Here is a 23,706-nt window from a genome sequence, read left to right as displayed (position 1 = left end):
TACTTGTCCCCGAGACATCCATCCTGTTTTTCCAGCTAAGAAGCCATGAAATCCCCCAAAACCTAGCAGATGGATTGAATTACTAATTGTGAGAAGACTAGTTCCACAATGATATTATTAAAAAATCCCACAAACAAACAAACAAGGATAGCCACAACAGAAGACTGGTTTAGAGTGGGATCTCTCTAGACCCAAGAAGTGAGCTGCATGATGATTTGCAATAATTACTTCATATGGAGAACAGCTATGTGGCATATTTAAAACCTTTAATTTCTATTCTCTTGTTTAAGTGAGATTATTGCTCCCTGTAGCCAACAACAATAGATTTCTTAAGTTTCTTCTGACTTGCCAGCAAAGCAAATATCCTCTGGTAAATCTATGAACCGAACAATGATTTTTCATTTTTACAACAGCACAGTCAATTCAATTTTCCAGTTATAAATCTCAAGCCTCTCCATATCAGCTTGTTAACGTACAAGTGCTATACTCTAAAACATGCCTAGAAGAATCACCATAGACTTTGCAATCCCAAGTTGCTTCTGAACATTGAATTCATTGCTTATGAATCACTTCATTGTATGTAAACACTTGAATCACTAAGCAACATCTAATATTGTACATAGTAATCAAGTGACATCACAGTGGATTCTGTAACAACGAAAGTCTGCGTAGATGCACTGAGGCAGCTCTAAAAGCATGACTAAGAGTGTTTCACTTTTAAAAGCAGGTTTTGTCTGTTTGTGAACATATTTTATTTGCAGATGCTAAATGCCTGTCAAATATTTTCAGGCTCTGTGTCTTCTTGAGATACTCACAAGAGTCCCGCCAGCCCCTCTAAGACTGTTCATGTGACAAAAACAGCACTATATTTTTCCTGGTGTTTAAGATACCTACAACTCATAGCAATGGTGTGACAATGTCACCAGGGCCTGTTTAAGTTGGCATACCATCTCATCTCAGTAGCTTTTTGCATCAGGTAAGACAGAGAAGAATCCAAGGGAAAAAGCTACACTCACCCTAAAAGCAAGTAATTTTCCCCCCTTAGACTTAAATTTAAATGCTATAAAACACATCAATGCTCAGTTCCCCTGAAGCATTCTAATAACTGTTTATGCTAACTTGTTAAAGTGTTGCTTTAGGTTCCTTCAATACTCTTAGGTGCAATTTTCCTGCAAATGTGTCACAAACCTTGATGCCGAGCTCTATGTTCTCCCCTCCGTACACATCCATCCCAGGATCAAGAAGCCCAATCTCTCCAAAGAATTTTCTGTGCACAACGAATGAGCAACCGATCATTGCTGGCGTCCTGTATGAAGACAAAACCAACAGAAATGCACAATTATTGACATGTTCCAATTTTTAATGGACTGAGTGCTAATTTCTACAAAGCTCCTGTTGGCTTCAGATGCTTCCTGCCACCAGTTATCCCAGAGATTTTGTGGCAATGAGTGAGCTCTGTGCCTTTGAAGACATTCTTTTACCACTGCGATGAAATTGTCCACAATTCAAGTTCATTCCACTGTGTAGAGACTGCTGTATAGACTGTAGAAAGAGTTGTCTCAGGATTAAATTACTGAAAAACCTTCCGGTCTTGGCTCTGTCACAAACACCTTGGTGTGTCTATGGGCAAGGCCATAACTTCTTTGGGTTTCCATTCCCTATAAGTGAAGGAAATGTAATAATGGCATTTCCTCTCTTATTTTCTTCAAGCATGTCTAGTGACATAGTAGACTTCAGGAAGGACACTAGTTTTTAAGGTATCCTGTGAAACAGGATTTCCGATTGGGTTCTTTATATCACAAAGGAGTCATCACCAACCAGCGACAAAAAGATAAATTGCAAATTTGCAGAAGCAAATCCTTTAAAAACTCAAGACAACTGTTTGCAGAAACAACTGCTGTGGCATTTGCCCAGTTCCACCAATACTGACAGGGCTCTGGGTTAGAGATCAAGTTGTCATGTTTCTCCTGCAAAACCTCGTGCCCTCCAGCTAACAGTGCGGCTTGGCTCCACCTCTGCAAGAGCAGTCAAGCACAGTGTCCAGTCAGAGAAAATAACAGAGAAAAATGAGAGTAGTACTAACAATACTGACATCAACAGAATAGCAGAAAGATTGAGGAAAAACTCGGTGTCAGGGGTTAATTTATAAAAACTATGCAATTTTATGAACATAATACATGATTGTGTTTACTAACGACCCTGGCTGCCATGCACACATGCACTGCCTCTCCCTCATTACCTTGTACCAGGTCTCCATCTGATACAGCTTCCCTAAGATGAGGATGCTGCTCTGATTCACACAAGCTGAGATCATGTTTGGGGGTATTTTTTGAGTGGTTAAACACTTGTGACCTTCTCCATAAAATTACACTTTGCCACAGAGCACAGCACTGAACAAAAACGTATGATTATGCTCTTGCTGCTTGGGGATACACTAATCTGTTGCAGTTACGGTAAGTGGAAAGTTTCCCCCCGGGATATTTTCTGTACTAAAATAGAACTGTAAAAAACATTCTCCCCTTTAGCTTGCTCTCATTTGAATCCATGCTGCAAAGAAAAAAAACATGGATCCACTTAGAGGGATCAGCATGGAGGAGACAATGAATTTTACCACTCAGCCATGCCAAGGTACTGCCAGAGTCTGCTCTTATGGGGAGCTACAGAACCCCTCCACCCACCCTGAGCTCAAAGCTTCAAGCAGGGGAAAGGTCCACCATGCAGAATGGGATGGTGATCACCTCTGCAGCTCCTTGCCTGGACCTAAGGAGACACTTGCCTTGTGCTGCCGGGGGAAGAATTGCAGGGTCTAATACCAATTGCAGCTCATATACCTGGAAATCTCACACCACTTAGAAATGCACCTTCTCCAGCGTGAACCTGGTCTTGAGGTAGAAACAGGGCAACGGGGTCATGTGTTTTAACCACAGCCCCAAAGTCCTGGCTTAAAGCATATTTCACAGCTTGTCCATGCTGTGGAGCACATTCAAGGCTGAACTAAGCAGTTATGGCTCGCGGAGGAGGAAAGCACCCTCGAATATACCCAGACACAGCTTATAGATAGCAAGGATCAGGCCCACGCTCAACCTCCCCATCCACACTATGCAAAATGTCCATATCTGCCAGAGGAGCATCTGGGGTCCCCAATGCACCCCAGGCAGCCGCAGGGCTCAATAAGCCCCAAGGGACCTGCAGCTTGGCTCTGCCAGCAGCTGGCTGAATTAATCTTTGAGAAACCCTGGAGCTCCTTGGATGAAGAGTTCTAGCCACTTAAGTATTATTATTTATAGCCATTTTAACACTTTTAATAGACTGGTAGAAGAGCTGAATGCTGCTGCCATATTAAATTAGTTACAATTGGAATCCATCGGGGCTTTTTCAATAGATTTCTTCCCCGACAGCAAGCTCGGCCTTCCTTCCCATAAGCAGTATAATGTTTCATGGTTTGCTGCCACTCTAGTACTTAAGATTTCAATTCTATTGCTTTATTTGTAGCAAGTTAACTGCCATTAGCAGAAACAATTCTTTCTGAAATGATAACCATGTTACAGATGCCAAATCTAATAGCTCCATTATCCTAGATTAACTCCTAGAATTAAATAGAAGGGTAAGTTGCTCTGGTTTTACATGGAGCATGAACAACCCAGTTCATCTCCTCCACTGGGAATAGGTGTGGGGGAGCACAGGAACCTTTGACCTCCCCAGTTAAAACCTGTTAGGTCTGTTAAAGGCACTCAGAGAAGAGTTAAAGCCAGAAGAAAATCCAGGTGAATGTTTCAGACAAATGAGACTGCATTTCTGACCCAATATGTGGATCACTGGGAACTCACCACCAGATCAACAAGGTTTTCTGAACTGGAAGCTGCTCAACAGCCATGCACAGGAGCTGTAGCCCAAGAAAGCATTTTCATCATTATTTTGCAACATTACTTCAATTTATAGACCACAGAGTCACCAATCCTTTCCAAAATGCTCTTAGAAACAGTCTGATTGGGATTTTGTAACTTCACCTTCAAATTTTCTTCTTCTTCATTTTGCTTTACATTCTGTTTTCAACACACAATACCGTGAAGCATGCAAAGCAGCGCTCCCGAGTGGATCTGGGGTCCCTCAAGCAATACAAATTAAGTGCTACATTCTTCTTTGTAACAATGCCTCCATATTAAATAAATGAGGAATCAAGCAGCGCTCAACAATTTAAATACAAACACCATTTGATTTTGTAGTAAATCCTTCAAAAAGGTGGACATTTACAATAATAGATAGCCCATCCACAATGAAATAATGGCCTGCAGACAAAGAGCTGATAAAGCCTCTTGTTCCTCTGCCCCTTAATTAAAAGCATTAACATAGTTTGTTTTTAAAAATCACACAGCTCAGCCAAATGCATTTTTATTTGTCCCAAAAGCTATTCTTTCTTTAATGAGAAAGGAAAAGCAGAATTTGGCAGGAAAGGATGAACAGAGATGTTCAGTGGAATTATTGGTTGCGTATCCAGAAATCCATAGCGTTAGTTCCTTGCCATTATTCTGGCTGCTTCCTCTCTACAGTAAGTGACGAAAGGTCAAGAAGAGCAGCTTTTATGAAATATCCTCAGCATGAATCTCTAAATAAAGATGAAGAAGATACAGGGGAAAACGTTTATCCTAGTCTATTAAGTTACTTTAATGGTCTTCCTTTCTTTAGTGCACGGTTATCATCTAATGATTAAAAAGTCTCAAGTAGATTGCTTCTTCAATTCAAGGAAATTAAATTTTCCTACACAATTGGATTTTGCTTCCAATTTTATACTAAAGTGCAAGTTATAAAATATGTAGGAAAAAAGATATTAAAAAAATAATTAGCAGTCATACCACCGAGCACAAGAAGACTGAGAATATACTTTAAGAACTGCTGGGGTGTCCAGTTTCCATTAAACTGCTGTTGTTTTTAATGAACTTCAATCACGGAGTTGTTCACCTTCAACAACAAAATCCCACTGCTTTAGGAGACACGGCACTGCATTTAGCAAATTTAGGATGGTCCTTTACCTGCCCAGAAAGGCATTATTTGTCCCTTTCCCAAACTTGCCATTCCTAATTTAACATACCAAATTCAAACATCTAATTTTCCATTTTGGTATTTCAGTCTTGTCCAAAACGTGCACAATTTCCCACTCGTGCTGCCTGTCTGTACCTCTGCGTTTCAGCTGGGGGTCACTGGTGGGAGCCAGCATCTCAGCAGGAAACACTGGGAAACTCTGAACTCCACGACTTAAATTTAACAAACCCTTAATATGTAGAAAATTATAGGTAAATTATCAAATTCATTCAAATTAAGCCTGTGGCTTTAAATAGTGGCCTATCAATTACTTCCCTGATGATAGCAGAGTAAGGAAGAACACCATCTTTATTTTTACGTGACACTCTACGATAAAACGCTTGATTTTCATTTGGCCATAGACAAAATTAAGGACCTGATATGCAAACAGAAACAACTGTCAGTGCTGTCACCTGTGCTTCTGCATTTGTGGCACAGTGAACATATTGCAGGATAAATAAAGACCGGAATGAAAAACACAGGTTTATAGCAAGAGAATAAGCACGTGGAAATTAAATACAAGCATGTGGCATGATGGATTGACCCCCCTGGTCATAAGACAGGGTTAATCAGACCCTGCCCACAGGCAGCAGCCCTCCATGGGGCAGAGACCATGCAAAACCCTTTGCTTCACTGGCAACAAGCTGTGTCTCGGGGGCTTAGGGACGGCTCGGCCTCGCAAGGGGACCCCAGATATGAGCCCTCCCGCTCTGGCTGCCTTTCTGGCCGGCCCAGCCCCCTGCGGAACACAGACCGGGCCCAGTCTGACCACAGCAGGATGGCTCTGGGGTCGCAGAGGGGCAGCGTCTCTGCTGAGCACCCCAAGGGCCACCCCGGGGCTGCTGCCGTCCCCAGGCGATGTGCTGTTCTCACAGGGATCTGCAGTCAGTATTACTGCAAAGCCACAGAGGAAACCTCTGGTCCCTCAGCTTTTGGGGGGCAGAGAAATGCAAGAGGAGAGGAACCGAATGAATCAAAAATTAATTGGAAAACAACAAGCCCATTTTTCAGTTGCACTTGGCTTAGTGACCATCCGCATCCTTGGGAACTGCCCTGCAGAGCCTGACCTGGCTCTTGGGGCCTGTGGAGTGACGAGACTGTGACAGGAGAGGTTCAGGCAGAGCCTGGAGCTGGAAGCGACCCTGTTCTTCTCTGAAATAAGATTACGCCAAGACAAAACAACTCCCTCTACAAGGAAACAGCAGGGCCAGGCAGAGCGAACCAGAGGCCCAAAGACAAACCTGGCCTCGCCCAGCCTGCCTGTCATCTTCGGCAGCTCCACCCCACCACCACACTTTGTTGTCCTTCCCCTGTCCTCAGAGAGGGTTCGGCCACATCCAGGAGGCACCAGCGAGGAAGAGGATGAGGACGAGGCAGCACCCTCCTGCCTGGCACCAGCCCTCACAGCCCTCCTGCCCATGAGCTCCGCAACTGCGATGACAATTGCATGGTGCCCCGTCTCACCCCTTAGCCCTGGCCCAGCTTCCCCCAAAAGCAAACATGCAGGGCAGACACAGCCTGGGTGTCTGCAACGGTTATTTCCTTTGAAAGTGAACTTCAGATCATTAATTTAAGAACTTTGCAGTAATGGAAGAGTATGTGAGCACTAGGGCAGCTGCAGGAGGCAGCTAACAGCAGTGCACAAGAGCGAGGGCAAGACACTGATCGCAAAAGCCCAAAAGCTAATGTCACACATGTAGTGCATCTCCAAAGGAGAAATATATATTGCTTCTGCCTCCTACAGCGGGGCATCTACATGCAGATGCGGAGTCAGGCAGGAGCCACACTCTCAGCTTCCCTTCACTGCCTGCGTAATGGCTTGGGCAGATAAAAGCGGGATCTCTTTCACAAGAATGTAATAAAATTTCTGTGAAGGAATGGCATTTTAGCCCACAGCAGCATACCTTGCTTAATATTATCCCCAGGATGGCATCTGCAATAGTTGTTTCTTGAATAATTCTAGCTTTCCTGCCCCAGTGACCTTGGTTAATTGTCTGTTTCAAATGGGTTTATTTTCCCGCTGTCGCTAAGTACTACAGAATCTGCGAAACAAATTAAAAATAAAAGATACCACATAAAAGAGATGCTAGATTGAATGCCTTTTCTGAATTTACTGGAGATTAATATGACTTAAACTTTTAATGGCAAAGAAGCTGTGAAAACTATGTATTTTTTAAAATACCTATTATGTCTACCCATGTCTGTGACCTTGCTCAAGATAGATCTGACTTTGTCACTGTTGTATGCCTGCTCCGATTTCCATGTCAAGAAGCTGCTCGCTCTGGGACCTCAGGCAAAGCATTGAACTTCTTTGTACCTCTGTTTCCTCATCTGTCAGATGAGTATAATACCTAGATGCTCTTGAGAAAAAGCATTTATAAATCAGTTTACTGACTTCCACACTGGAGTTGCTGAATTAACTCCCAATATTGCTTTGTATGCCAGACCCCCCGCCCCCCAATTTAAGTCATCTATGGTGAGAAAAGCACTGATAGTTAATAAACTTGTGAGGAATTGCATGCACAATTTGCTGTTTCTAACCTTGCTTTAAGCCACCAGCAGCAACAAAAGCTGCATGCATACCCTTATGGTGCCCATGGTGTGCTAAGTAAGATACAGCACGCCAGCCTAAAGCAGATTTCTATTTACAGGTCCAAACTTCAGGACTGTAACTCAGCTGTAAAACTTCCCCTCCAGGATAAAAACTGCTGTGAAGTTGTTTGCCTAAAAGCATTTTCCTTCCTTGTATATTCTAGAAAACCCAAGGATGTCCCAGCACTAAAAATCACCAGATGCCTGAGCACCCACCTCCACGCTCCTGTTTCTTCAGCACTTTTAGCAGGAGTTTTTGTACTGATGTGTGCTGCTATAGGCTGTCAAAATGCTCATGAGCAGGTAGTAATCATCCCCAACTCTAGCCACCTGGAAGCAGAAGACACTTAGGCCACATGCCAACTGCCTAACCATCTCCTACAGCCATTTTGTTGGGACCTCAGCAAAAAACATCAACCTCGATAAACCCTTCCAGACCAACAGCCATAAAATGGGAGCGAGCCTTGCTCAGGGTCACGAGAATTTGCAGAAGGTGTTTTGGCTGTTCTCCATCATTCACCCAAGCGCTGGCAATTGTGCAAGGTGCCAACTCCGACGGCCCCAGTCCTGCACCTTCTGTGTACACGGGGGAGCAATGCTGCATCGCAGCATCTGAGGTGTGCAGTTCTAAGTCTCAGAGTACAAGCCCTGAAGAAGTCACCTTGGAGAAAGTAAATCTGATAATTACCCTTCAAGTGGGACTCTGTCTCTGTTCAGGAATGGTTTTGAGGAAATAGTTGCAATTAAAGGATTCTCCCTTGGGATCTACTTAAAAGATGGCTCTTCATTTTAGCTAATTTAATGGCAGTTGCTGAGCTATTCCTGGAGGCGGTGCAGAGACAGGCACTCAGAGGGAAACCCAGTCATTCGCATTCGGTGTGAACCCTTTGGGCCACAGCAATGAGCCTGGGTGCCTCCCTAGAGCACAGGGGAAAGAGGCTCCTTCCCACAAGTCACTGTAGCACAACTGCACGTTTGCAAATATCAGTACGCTGGGGGTTTGACCCTTAATTGTGTCCCATTTATTCACAAAGGCAGAAGTGGGGGAAATAATAGTGATCACTCGTAGTGATTTATTACGGACAGTCCTACAGGAGAGGCAGTACAGAGTCTCAGATTTGGAGGCTGAGACAAAACAGAGCACAACTTTCACATATGCACTGGCACATATTTGAAGCTACTGAAAAATGCGTAAAACATAGCAAGAAAAATACTTTCCCTGTCTGGAAAGCTATTGCACATCAAGACAGAATACAAAGGGGAGCACAGATTAGCATGGATGAAGAGTCAGAAAGGCATAGTCTTTAGTTAACCTGGTTTTACTTTTCCTGTATGACTGGTCCCCTAAAGGTCTTACACTCAAAGCAGACACGGAAATTGCTGTTACATTTTATTTGCACAGAAATTATCCAGCCAGAGTACATCTTGTAATCAAACCCAGGAGCTAAGCCACAAAGCCTTGGCTCCACTAGGAATATAGATGTTTTCTAGTATGTCATTAGTTAAAACAAGTTAACCAACATGAGATAAAATTCTAACAAACAAAGCAGTTTGCAAAGCAGTTTGCCGGGAGGTGAGAGTAAATCAGAGTCTCTTCCCCATGCTGTGTATCACCACACTGCGCGAAGGAAAGCTGCTGTTACTTAATGTGGAGTAGGTAAGGAGAGCACATACCTTTAAAGATTAATCAACAGGAGGTCATGGTCTCTTCCTACTATCGACTATCAGTCGCCTCTTCAATGCAAGTGGCAGGCACCCTCCTGAACAGCTTATTCAGGGGTTTTCAATCCCACATGAACTTTTCATTAAAACGGTAGTGTTTGTCTATGCAAATCAGACCTATTTATTCCACGTTGGAGATGCATAACTCCCCAGGGCAACGTCAGGCACTGGCTTCAAAGTTTTGCCAGAAGTAGTTTAAAACCTCATTTCTGCTGACTGGCAGCAACTGAAATCCACCTCACTGGGCAGCTCTGAACAGAATAGGAGGTGCCTTCACCAGTCCTCCTAGATAACTTGGATTTAACACACACAGCTAGGCCGTCAACACCTTTAAACCATTTCCCAGTTCCTCAAGAAGACAATGTTTTTATATAGTCCTAGATTTAAGGATTTGCACTTGCACCACTTCAAAAACCCCAGTGACACAAGAGCAGGTGAATGCTAGGATTTCACCTCTATGAAGGTGAAAGACGTCTTGTACTTTATTTCCTCTAACACATGATCTTTTGGCACTTCTGACCCCTGACTTATAACAAAATGTTTGATGCAGGAAAGGGAAAAGAAAAAAAAAAAAAGACCAAATGTTTATCCTTAGAAATACCTAGGATGGAGACGAGAGTTTGGGTGTCAAAGACTGCACACACTCATCTAATCCGATATCTAATTCTAGTCCCACTCTCCACTGGTTTCAAATGGGAGCATCTAATTCCTTATAGACGAAGTAGATAGCAGTTATGGAAAACCTGCAGTGGGCACAGTTTGGTACCACTCTGGGTCTCTGCTGTCCTACTTGCTGCAGCCCCCAGCCTTGGTGGGTTCGGCTTCGCGGTGCTGCTCACACTCGCCAAAGGGCCGGTCCAAATTGCTTCTGCAGGAATTGCTTCATCAGGAATATGACCCTTCACTTACTATCAGTAACAAATGCAACGTAACTGTAACTTCATCTCTTTTCAGTGTTGCCAGACTGCTAATTAAATGATAATTACTTTTAGATGTAATATGTGTAATTAACAGGCACTTAACAGAACATGTTATTTACTTTTCTTTTTTTAACACAAATATATTTTTTTCTCAAGGGCAGCAAAGCGGTTGACTTCCAGTCATGTTCTTCCTCTTCACCTAGCATAAAAATCACGGCAAACAAATGTCACAGGTAAACAAACTTCTCTTTGCCTCAGACACAACTCTCAGCCTAACGCAGCAACAAGCTGTGCCCCGGTTAAAGCACCAAGCTGGAGCCGAAGGATCAGGATTCAGAGTGAAGGATCAGGGGGGTTGATCTGAGCTGCCAAAGACCCCTCAGTACCCAAAATGGGACTTGGTCAGCGTGTTGTGTCCTAGAACAGGAAAACCAGCATCCCCATTTAATTTGCCAGGCTCCCACATCTTAGCGAGCACTCCCCAGGGGCTCTACTCTCAGCTTCTCTTCACATGGAGAGGAATGAGCTCAGCACAGAAACACGAGCCACAACTGCTTTCTTCCAAAAAAACCCAGCTGAAGGAGACTGTGCCACCACCCCACCTATTAGGCAAAGCACACGTCTGCACTTACACGCATCTATACAGACCAGTCCAAGCAGGGGAGTTCGGGAGGCAGATACCACACGGTGGCTGGGTCCTATCCCAACCAGACGGCTCCTTTTCACCCTTCTTCGATGAAGATATACGACATCACAAGGAAGACATTCATGGTTAATCGTGCAAACCCAAAAAGCATTTCTCCAATGTAGCGCTTATAGCACTTCTAAACTTGCTTCAAGTGACTATCAAATGAAAAATGAAAGAAACTGCAGTACTACAGTTAAGTTGGCTTTTTAAAGGTGGTGATAATATGAAGATGGGCTCTGAGGGTCATGCATGTGAGTATCACTCTAGAACAAACCTGCTCTGTTTACAGCTGAAATGCCATTTTTATTCTCTGAACACTCAAGCCAAACCCCAGAAATCAGGAGAGAAACCTCTCTCGGTGAATCATTGCCTGTAACAAAGATGCTGCAAGCCAAAACCATGCATCTGGGGACAAACACACAAATAAAACTGTGGGCTGTCACAAAATAGAGTTTAAAAGTAATTCCCTTGACAAGTAGGAACAGAGCACAAGTCCCTGTCAGCTCAGCCAGTCTCTAAGAAACAACATGAATAAAAGAACAGTGAAAGATTAATGCCATCATTACGCCTAGCTGTGCTTGTGAATGCAGTCACACAGCACCTCTTCCACAGGAGGGTTATTTTGCACACTCACTTTCAAACCTACAGCGTAACCACAACTCACCAACCGGTCCTTGTTTCCTTCAAACACTCAGAAGTACTTCCTAAACCTAAATTCCTCCTAAACACTAAACTCAAGGCACTATCAGAAATGTGCGTTGGGTGATGACTGTGCTCCTCATTATTAGTTAGTTTTGCACAGCCCCATGTTGCTCTCTGATACATGGCTGTAATGGATGTTGAAGTTAAAGATTCAGGAGACTGACGTTATTGGGAATTTCATAGATATTTCTGCAGACAGAATTTAGGTGAATGCGTTTACATTCATGATAGGCTGGTACAAAGAATAGGGACGTGAGTAATAGTTATTGACAGATGAAGCAGTTTCACTTCATGGGTAAATGAGAGTGCACTGAAATAGCCCTGTAAGCACCTCAAAGAAGCTGAGTAATGCATTTAATTTGACAACTACTTGATACAAGCCTATTCGTAGGGAGGGCAGCTCTCAGGTTTATCTTACCCTTCACGCATCCATAGCACAGAAGCACAATTCCTGAGAAATATAACAGATACATTTTGTGCCTCCAGCATTTAATAGTAAATGTCACTCTCATTTCTCAGGGTTTGGGGTTTGTTTTATTTTAAACACTGAGTGAAGCAGGTAGAAAAAGAAAAATTAACGTGGGAAGAACTGTATCAAAATGTAAATGCAAACTTAGTAAAGATGATTGCCAGGTAAGGAAACTCAGAGGTGGAGAAGCTGTTTTGGATTCACCTCCATCTGGATTAGAGCAGATCTACCTAGCCACAAATCAGATGTCCCAATATTTGCAAAGGGATTTAACCAAACTGCCTGTTTAAGGGTCAGACAACTTAGGGCCAACAGCTTCAAAAGCAGAAATCACATGCCATCCCAGGTACATTTATCACACCAAAAGACCTATGAAAATTTTAAGGCTCTGTGCATTTCCTCTCAGACATGCACAGGTTGGGGACCACTACTTCTAATGCAAGAACTCTTTGAAAAGGTGGCATGAAGCAATGCTGATCACAGTGCAAGCAATGAAACTGTAATGATCTACTGACTTCAAGTTGGTACAAATCTCAAAGCCTGAGCAAAAGTCTAGCCTGTAACTGACTTCTGCTGGAATGGGGCACGCTCAACGTGAACACACTCAGAGTCAGTTTGCTGTGGTTTTTAAGATTTTGTTGTTGGGTTTTTGGGGCTGTTTTTTTTTAAAAAAATAAAACAACCAAAAAAACACCAAATGCATTGATTTTCTAAATTAAGAACTTGGATTCAAGGCTCTCTTGAAGTTGTTGGCAAAACTCTCAGCAAGCTCCTTGGCAGCAAGAGTTCACCTTCAAAGTTTAGGAAAAAAAACCAAATAAGGTGTTTGAATTGCAGGTCACTCGTGTAAGCAGCCAGTGTACATCCCCAGTCAGCTTGCACTCTCTGGCACCTGATAATTAGGCAACTGCGCAAGTTGGGATGTATGGGCTTAGCCATACTGTGTAACCGCAGCATCAGCCCAAGAAGAATTGGACCTGATGAAGAGCCAGGATTTAACTTGTACACTTAACATGACAGGAGCTGGTCTGAAGTCAGCATTCAGCGAGCAAAAGAAATGCGGAAAGTAGGTCCTTTTTCCCCTTCAAATGGTCATCGCAAGGCATATAACATCATACACTGACTATACACAGTCAAACTGGAGAAGTCAGCACGAATGTTCATGTAGCTGTGTTTGCCGGTGCCTTCTTGCAGTTCACAACCAGTTTGGCAACAAGGTTCCCAGGACTAAAAGGGAGAAGGTGAAGGGAAGGCTGGTTACCCGCACCCCGCGCTTGGCATGGGCATGGGCTCGGGCTCCTCTCCAGGAGATGGAGGGGACTGCCTGTCACCCATCATGGTGCAGGTTGTGTGGAAGGGTATTTGAGATGGCTGAGTTTTCAGCTCTGCAATACAGTTTTGTAGCTTGATGCATAAAAATGCAGCCAGGAGCAGAGAGGGAGCTGCTCCTGTTTTCTAGAGGAAGGTGACATTTTTAGACAGGGAATTCCAAGTGCTTTGCCATTCTCATTTTGCTAACAAAGCATTTATCCCATGCTATAAAACATTTATGGCCAAAAGGCTGACTCTTTTATTTGTGTTTTGCCTAAAAGTTAAGCAGCATCAGATTCCTTGGGGGAAAGGATCTGCAGTTTGCCCTGGCAGACCTCCAACACGCTGCAGGCTTTAAACAAATCAAGACTTTGTGATTGAATCCATGGTCTGGAAAAAACTGGAGGGAGTGGATGTCAGTGTCTGAACTCCTAGAAAAGAAGTCAGATTAGTGGGGAAACTTTATCAGTGGATGGTCTGCAGAGTCCTGCAAATCCAAAGACCATTAAACCAAACCAAGAGTTGCAAGGAGTTCATACTGTGAGGACATGCTCCATGCCTTCAATCCAAACTGCCTTCTGATTCTTGGACAAACAAGTATTAATTTAAATTGCATTTTTAAAGTGTATTCGCAGAGGCTTCTTGCTTGTGCAAAATTAACAGTGGGAAGGAAAGACAAAGAAAAAAGGCATGTGCTAGGAATCACTGCCAGTTTTACTACATGGAATAACAATTATGCCCTTTCTTTCTATATATCTATGCCCTCTTTCTACCACATGCCAAAAGAGCCAAAAGCACTTTCACTCCACTTTTGCCTTTAATCAGAAAAAACATGTTGATTTTAACAGTCTAAGGATGGACCACAGAATAGCACGGGAGGCAAGGGAAGTTCCAACCTCTTGGTTGCCAGGGCCAGTTGCAGAAGGAGGCTGCTTTTTAATAGCAGGCTGCAACATTAAGGAGTCAATCAGAAATGGGGAGTGAACAGCAAAACCAAACTCTTCTGAAGCCGTGGGGTAAACCTGTACATAACCTACACAGGACAAGTGCTATAATGAAAAGGTTCATAATTTGCACGTGAAACACATCTGAACACTTCAGCATTAATGCTATGCTGAAGAACCTCTTTACTGAGGTCCCACTTTACCATCCCTGCTTTAATTGAGAGGCAAGAATCTGACATTTTAACAGTTGAGAGACTAAATTGTGGATGGCATGCTCTCGCTGAAGAATTCACTCTGAATTAAGAAAACCATTTTAACTCACACTGATGACTTGTGATACATTTTAGAGATTCTTGCCTAGCAATTTTCAAAAAGTAAAAGAATATTGTCATACAAAACACTGTGTAGCGTAGACATTTTTAGAAATTGCTGCTTTATGCCTGCAGATGTGCAGCATTAACAGGGGAAGTAGGGTACAGCAAAAGACACTGTGGAAACAAGCTGTCCTGCTGGGAGCATCTCCCAAATTGGAGAAAAACAAACCAAACCAAAGCTTTGCTCTCATAAAATCTATCCATCAGTGTTTAGAAATACTGCTTAGCAAATTTTGGTCTTAATCTTGCAAGCAATACCTACTTTAATAATATGTTTTCCATTAAAAGATGGCTAAGTGAAAGAACCCCAGAATATATATTTTCCATAGGATCAGTGCTTACTCCTGATCTTCATATAGGCTCCAACTCAGCAAAACTCTGAATCTGTCCTTGGCATTGACCACGAGTAGCTCCAATAGCTTCAGATCCCTGATTTCACTCTTATCCTGATCCAGTCTTCAGCTTTCACTGAGCCCAAAACAGCTCATTATAATTAATACTGATAAAACTGCTTCCATTCACCTGAAGGTTTGCAAAACTCCCCCCACCCTCCAACAGTTCTTAAGAGAAAAGGCAAATCCATGCACATAGCAACACTTATGCAAAACTTCCAGCAGCACCATGAGATTACAGCACTAAATCTGGAGCATGTGAGAGCACCCTTTGTAACCCAGTCATCCAGGTATCAAGAAAGAAAAGGAAAGAAAGTGCTGAAAGAGGAACTATGATAGGAGAGCACATGCTATCACAGAGAGGTGCAATGATGGCAGGAGAAGGTCCAAGCTGCCTATAAAGAGCCAAATCAAAGCTGTTTACAGAAGGATGATCTGGGTTCTTAGATATAGTTAAAGTCAAAAGGCCATTTCACTCTCCCCTTGGCTTTTCTCCATACTTGAAAATACAACAAGCAAAAAGTAAGCAGACGGCTGATGCTATGCTGCGACTGTCACCGCAATCTTTGTCTTAATTATTCCCCTGCACAAAAATAATATCTGCATCTACAGGACACAACTGTTCTGCCCTTAAGTGGCTGCAGTCGCTCATGCCAGTGCATTTGTGACTGGGGCCATTTGATCTGGAGCTATTCTCCAGTCCTGTGCTGGCTGCAAAGAGTTACAGGGCAGAGAGAAAACTTCAAGTGATCTTAGAAAAATCAAATTGCCCCCCAAAAAAAGTCAAATCGCCAAAGCACATGCATGTTGCTCTGTGCAAGCAGCTGGGTTTCCATCTCTGTCTCTCCCAGGTGGTTTGCTGGAATGAGGGAGCTGCAGATGGGGGAGACGCTTCCCTCGTGCTCACAGAGGCTTCCCAAAAATTTTTTTATACTATTACTTTAGCAAAAAAGCTCATCTGGCCAGTGTAGTCAATGGAAGACTCCTATGCATTGCCCGCAGCAAATCAGCTCCATCATAAATGCACACATATGCATCACAGACAAATCCAGGATTTGATTCCACATCTCACCTTCCAGAACTCGATGAAAAATTCAGCTCTCAATTTAAACACAAAAATTGTTGCTCTTTTGCCTTTCTGAGTGCCCTGAGCGTCTCCAGAGCTGCTTTTGAACCACACTGAGAATCAGATGCAGGAGCCAAAACTCTGCAGTATTAGCCTGGGATTTAGAGCATCTGTGTGGTTGTTTTTCCTCCCCATTAATTTAATTTGACAGAAAAGAGCAGGAAGGCTTCTGGCTCCCATGTGGGCAAAGTGAATAAACAGCAGGAATTTTAAGGGAAGCTGAGGCTAAACAGAAAAGAAAGAGGTTGGTGCTCTGGCTAACAGCCTTTTGTGCTTCCTTTTCCCCCATCCCATTCTCTGTGCCCTGCATGTTATGAGATTATTTTCATGCCTACCACTTGCCTGTTTCAACCATCCTTTGCATTTGATTTAGACCATTTTGACTGGAAAAATAACACACAGTGCTCTTCAAGGATGATCATGTCCCATGATGGATCCTATGATGCAGGAGGAGAGGCAGTGCCCCACCATTGCCCAACTGCCCCCCAAATCCACTAGATACAGACTCAAGAGCAGCAAATCATAATCCTGCTGCTTCAGAAAAATCTGCAAGAGTAATTCCTTAATGGGACAACATTTGTGTAGGTCTGTAGTCAGAACTGCATGAATTCAGCATCGCAACTATTCTTGCAGAGGAGATCTTAAAACCTTGTTTGTTTTTATTATTTTCCTGAATATTTTTCAGCGTGGGCAGATACACTGTATAAGCCATAGCAGGCAACACACACATCTTATTCACTGCGCCTACCCTTGGTTACAAGAAGACACGTTTAAGCAAGGGTTGCTGACACCAGCTGATTTACACCCTGTGGAGCAGCAACATGTTCAATCCAAATGTGAACATCTCTGACCTCTCAGCAGGATATTTGAGCACAAGTTTTTCCAAGCCACAACACTTCTTTACCTCTTTAGAGATGTCTCAGCCAAAATGAAATGCATCCAGACATGAACGAGGCTTGAGGTCTAATCTCAGTCCTGGTTTGGAAGCTCACTACTTCCAAGTGGGGAAGGGGCACTGTCTGCTTACTGAAACAGCATGCAGGAGTTGTAACTTGGATACATGCAAATGAAAACAGGCAAGTCAAGCTTTTCCTTCTGCAAAGCACGTCCCATAGCAGAGCTTTCGCAACAATAAATAACACCAGGCCTAAATCCTACCCCCCTCCCTCTTCAATAAATGGAAAATCTTGGCTCAAGAGGAGAAAGAGTTTTGCAATCAGCTTCAGTAAGGGAAAGGATTTTAGCCACAATCTTCAGGATTTTGACAGAGTAGCTCAGTACGAAAGCTAAGGCCTCTGTGTCTGCCCCACCTCTTCCAGCAACTTGCAGGTTTTAATTAAAGCAGAAACATATGATGCTAATTCATGTTCTCAGTTACACAACCCCATCAAACGTCCAGCACAACCAACTAAATGACTCTGGACTGAGCCCAGTCTGAGTGAAATCAGTGTGGCCAATCAGCTATAAAAGGAACACATTAATTAAATACCAGCTGCTTCACAGTTTTCTATAGTTTTATCAGCCACCCACTTTTGACAATATAAACAATCAACAAGACACTGCTATGAGAGATGGCAACTGGTCTACTGCTGAAAGAAGACAATGGCTTATGAGAAAAAGCCAATACAAACCTCCTCCTCCTAAGGGACTAATCACACTGACAGTCAAACAACAGAGACATGCATAGAGACCCAAACATCTATGGTTATATTATGATCTCTGGTGGCTTTACGAGAAGGCACGCTCCAGAGATATACTACAAAACCCTCAATCAGCTGTTTATCAAGACGGTTTGGTTTTATTTTACCCACTGCAATACAACCACTGCAACCGTAACTACTTGCCTATTACTCTGTTACGGTGCTACCTCTCCATTGCCCATCATGTAGTAACAAACACCTTCTACATGAAGTCAACAGCAGAAGGCAAGTACCAGGTGGACTTTATGGACAGAGATGGGCAACCATTTTTACAAAAAAAAGATTTTAATCCAAAAAAATATATTTCGTTCAACCAGAATACCCAACTTCTTGAACTTTTCAACTAAAAAGGCCACCCAGTTATTTTTTCAGACATGAAAACTTTGATTTTAGATTAGATTAACCGCTCCAAAAATCCCCAAAGTGACATTTTTGTTTCTGATAACAGCCTGATTTTCATTCAGCTGCATTCACATGAAGACATGGGTAGGTCCTTCACATCAGATAATGACAGAAACAAAAATCTCTGACAAACAAAAACCACTGAGAATGTAACATCAGGCTTAGAAAATAATGCAGGCTTCAAAATTGCCATTTCGTAAGCTGCCAGCAGCAGTTATCCTGCACATAGCAACATACGCAGCCAGGGAAAGCTAAACTGCACTTTCCCACGGCAGGGAAACCTGTCTCTGAGGTTCCGGTGTTCCCCACACGAGGAGTTACCTGCCTGGGGGCTCTCTCAAAAGCATCACATAATGGCTTAGCACAAATTTAAAAGAAAGTGAGGTTGGAGGGAACTGTCTTTGGGGTTGAGTTATTTTTTCACCCAACGCAGAGAATAATTCACTATGGGAATGACCTACACAGAGGCAACAGGGATTCTGCAGCCCTGGCCATCTTTGCTAAGCATCATTTTAAAAGGACCAATGTGGGCTTGATGCACAAACCAGCACGTTGTTGGGGACTGCGAGCCATCCTCACACGAGCAATCCAGGCACTGGTCCCTGGCTTTACACATGTCCCAGCAGTGCCCGACCCACTCACGCCCACTCAGCCCAGCCATTGGCAGCACATGGCCACTTCGGGGACATGGCTGTCACACACTGCCCTGGGGGATGACCCAGAACAGGCAAAGACACAGCTAACCCACACCAAGATACACATCAAGCCGACCCTCAGACCTGCAGTAAGTGGCTTCAGGTAAAACAGATCATGAACCAAAGCCTCCAAAAAAGTTTCAGTCTCCACTTAAAGTGGAGACTTTTTAAAGGATCTTAATATTATGCAATTATGTGTACTTACCTCCATGCAAATACTAGTTTGCCAAACAAGAGAGATTCAATTTCATTTTTAAAATAAGATATTTTCATTTATACAAACACAGAACACACCTTAATACAGTACTTCAGAAAAATAAGACTAGTGGTAAAAGAATTCTTTCCATTGACCAAAGAGAATAAGGAAGGGAATATAATTTATAATACCTTTATTAGTAAAATTTGTATAGGATAGACCTAAAGGCTTCAGATGGTAAGAATCTGAATGTGCTTTCAAAAAAAAATAACCTCCTGCAGAACATGAGTGCGCTCTCTTCACTTCACTGCTCAGCATTTGCACTGCATCTCCCATACCCAGGAAAGGGATTTAAAATTACTTGGAATTTTTTTATGGAACATGAGAACTGCCAGCAAATTCCACCATCTCAGTTCTGCACTCCCAAGCAACAAAGAAAAGAAGGAAAAAATAGCCAGTCAAGTGCAATACCGCAAAGTGAACTGGAAGATTAAAAGGTTCAGTAGGGAATAGTTTACCTTGTATTTCTTACAGAGCTGATGCTAGAAGGCAGGAATGTATCGCAAAGAATTAAAAAAAGAAAAAGTTACAAGAAATACAAGTGATGCTGGGGATGCACTGCCACAGAGCACAGGGAAAAGCTGAATATTCAGATTTCTGGAGGGTAGGTCCAGCAGCACATTTTCAATGCTCAGGTCCAGGCACAACCTGATGCCGAGTCCAACGTCACTCATAGCACAAGGCAGGGGGAAAAAGAGCACCCTGGGCTTGCCTTACTCTTGCTCTTCACAGGTACCCCATCACCTGCTCACAGAGGCTGGACACTAAGCTGCATGCAGTTTTCATTACATTAAATATGATTATTCTTCTAAAACTTTGTGATTTAGGCAACCGAGTTCCTTATTATTTTTAAATGTCAGGTTTCATGCAGTATCCTTGACGCCCCAACAACCAATACAACCAACATTATGGTGGGTCATAAAAAGACAGGAGCAGCGTATTTTCCAATACTGTTTTCTTGAAAAGGACCTTGCCTTCATTCTCCATGAAACGCAACATTTCAGCAAAAAACAGCATCAAAATTTTGACTTCTGACATTTCCAACCAGCACAAGGGCTCCCTGCTGCTCCATGCATGACTGAACTAAAAAGAAAGCACATTTCAGATGAACTGGCAAGCTGCACAAGGAATTGAAGTAACACTCATGAGATTAATTCAGGAGGGTAATGCTATCCCAATCACACATCATTTCTGCTTTCCTTTGATACCGTTTCCCATTACATGTGCAATAGCACACTAGCAATAACTCTACTCTGCTAGTTAAAAGCTAGGTACAATCAGGACCTTGAGAATAAAGAGGCAAAATTTTCAAAATAATTCAGCTTCACTGAAAGCCCTCATCCCGGGCAGGCTGGATCAAAGGTCACATAGAGTCAATAAATTCACTACATCTTTGGAAATCAGAGTCCACCGTTCCTCTTGTCATCACAGACTCATGTACAGACAAACCAGACTCCTGTCCCAGTATTTACAGAAAACATTATTCAATGTATGGGCAACTGCCAACATGACTATATAAAGCTGCTCACTCCAGACATTTGACCTAAAAATCACATCTGCCTTCTTAACAAATACATGCAGTACGCTGCATTTGTGTGACCAAAAATTTCATGCTTGCCACACTGTGCTTGAAACAGATGCTTGACAAAACTCCAGAGATATAAACAGGGCAATCATTTACTAAGGCCATATGTTGGAAGCATGTAAGATGGACTTGCTTAACTGAAGTGCCTTCAAGAAACAGTAATGATACTAATAGGACTGAACAGATCTCAGATCTAATATCCTTTGGAGCTTTTTGGTTTGGGGCATTACTCACTAGAAACTGAAATGACCTCTAAATAGCTTTCCTTTGCCCTCTCTGACAAACCTCGCCAGTAATGACGGCCAGCTACGGGGTCTGACTGAGCGGGTCATGGGCCCAGAGGTCCCTGCGAAGAATGGAGCTTGGCTCACCAGTCATGACAGCAACGAGAAAACAACCCTCATGTGATACATGCTGCATGGACATCCTTACTGCCTAGAGTGGTCTCAGAGTACATGAAGACCCTACAAATGCAACAGCATGCATCTCTGACTGCCCATTCCAAAACTTCTTGCTTGGTTAACACCACAGTGATTTCTCCAGCAACCACTCCAGGAACAGCAAATCACCATTCAGAGGGACCTAGATGGGAGGAACGTGCCAGCAGGAGCTTCAGGAAATTCAGTAAGGACAAATGTCAAGTCCTGCACGTGGAGCAGCCTAACCCTTTGCATGAAGAGAGGCTGGGGGTAGCACAGCTGAGAAGGACCCGGGCATCCTGGGGGACAGCAGGCTGAACACCAGCCAGCAGCACACCTCAACAGCAACCCAGGCTTGCAGCACAGCAGGCTGTAGCAACAGCCAGTAGACAAGGGGACTGTTCCCCTTCATTTGGCACTCCTTCGGTCACATCTAGAAGATCATCCAATGTTGGGTCCCTGAGGGTAAGAGAAGACTTTGGCGGGGACGCACCTGCTAATAGCCTCCCATACCTGCAAGGCATTTACCGAGACAATAGAACCAGGCTCTTTTGCTCCCTCTCCCAAAGCCAGATGTTCGAAGTTACAATGATTAAATACACAGCTCTTCTAAGAGCTCCATCCAGATACTGCTCACTAATGCAAACGGACATTACAGACAGGTCTCTCTGTTAGTTCCTGGATGGAATCCCCTTTCCTTTCAGTAGCCTTCATATTCTGATGTTTCTAATTTCACTGTTATGTTTTTTGGAACACTACATATTTCCTGGGTTTGGTTTTTAATATATGGGAAATTATGCGCACCATATGCGAGGGGGAGCAGAACATGCTGACTGCACAAGTGGGTGGAAAAGTCCGTGGGGAATAGCAGCAGAAGGAAGGGAAGACACTGCATTAAATATTAGTGTTTCAAAGTTGCTGACCAAACGAGGAAGATTACAGTAGCCAGGTTTGAGATACACCCTTGCTCCATCACTCCAGATGCCAACAGCAAAGGAGAGAGAGTGCAAAGCCTGATGTGTAAATGTGAAACATATGGTGAATAATTCAGAACTCATCCATTTTTCTGATGAAATCTCAGGAAGGAGATAAATATGCCAGTATCTGTCTGATCCTTACTACTGCATAAAGGGACGTATCCTGCAAGGTGCTGATCATTAGCAACCTTTTCAAGACAGATCCACCGAGCTGAATCTCATGGATGGTGAAGATGCTCAGTGCCTCTTGTCCATCAGCACCCCAGCTTGACTGCTGGGAGAGTTTAGCTCTCCTTGTTCTCATCAAGCTGCGTTTTCAACTTCACAGCCTCACTTGTTTGCTCCTCTCTTGTTTCAGAGGCTGAATATTCAGCAGCACTCAGAGAAGATTCTGATGTTGGATGAGAACATACTGATCTCTTTAAGAAAAACAAGGGATATGGCTCAAAGTTTAGGGGCAGGAGTTGTCCATAGAGAAATCTGTTCTCTATAAATGTTGATTTCATTTATACTGAATGACAGTTTGCAATAGTTCACAAAGTTTTAGTTCACATTGAATAGTAATTGCATCGTAAAACCTCAGCTGATTTCACTGAAGCAAACTGCTCAACAGTGCTTAGACGTCTTCAGAACCAAAACCTAATTTTCAAAGGTGACCTGGATACCTACAATCCTGAACCTCACTGATCTGGGGCAGTACCCCTCTTTCCTCTTACTGCTATGAGAAATGAGGAAAACGATTCTGCAATCCCATTAGCCTCCCTAATACTGCAGGAAAGGTTCAACATTAATGGCAAGGTGTTATTGCTTTAAAATTACTTGGGTGGTTGACTCTTTTTTCTCAGCAATGCAGTAGGTAGCTTTGTCACCAAAATACCTCAAGAGATAATCAGTAGCAACCTGGATTTTCAGGTTTCTTCCCTGCTGTTTGTGCATTTGGGGCTGGGCCCTGACACAACATACTCAATAGCCACCTTGACCATCTCTGCAGCCAGGCATCAATATCTCCCTGTGTTCAAGAGCTCCCCACAGTGACAGCGAGGCCACCCAGGGCCCCTGTGTCCTTAGGGCCATGGAGATATCCCACACTATGGGACCCTCCATGTTCATCCCACTCTCCCAACCCTTCCAAAGCCACTCTTAAATCCCAAAGCTGCATTCAACCAAGGGCTAGTCCCTAGGCGTGCCGAGGTAAACTCCAGAGCACTGACTTTCGAGCCATTACAGGCATATACCACCACAACCATGCTGTTCATAAGTAGACATTTACTCCAGAGCCTTCCCAAAGACAGACTTTTTTTGGAAGACAGTCGTCTTGTTTGCCCTCTGTCCAAAGCCATGCTGGATTTGTGGCTG

The 23,706-nt window shown here is 43.3% G+C and overlaps 1 protein-coding gene across 1 annotated transcript in view; it reads right to left on the bottom strand.

Moving 5' to 3' along the window:
- The window catches only part of GALNT17 (polypeptide N-acetylgalactosaminyltransferase 17), a 218,605-nt gene that overhangs the window by 77,108 nt on the left and 117,791 nt on the right, over positions 1 to 23,706 (bottom strand). The window contains exon 6 of the mRNA XM_049803791.1: positions 1,189 to 1,306. Coding sequence (XP_049659748.1) covers positions 1,189 to 1,306 — 118 coding nt within the window. The remainder of the gene's footprint in view (positions 1 to 1,188; positions 1,307 to 23,706) is intronic.

The sequence above is a fragment of the Accipiter gentilis genome, chromosome 6, assembly GCF_929443795.1.
Source record: "Accipiter gentilis chromosome 6, bAccGen1.1, whole genome shotgun sequence".
NCBI lineage: Eukaryota > Metazoa > Chordata > Aves > Accipitriformes > Accipitridae > Astur > Astur gentilis.
The sequence above is the reverse complement of the archived record's forward strand: the minus strand, read 5'-3'. Positions and strand labels throughout refer to the sequence as shown.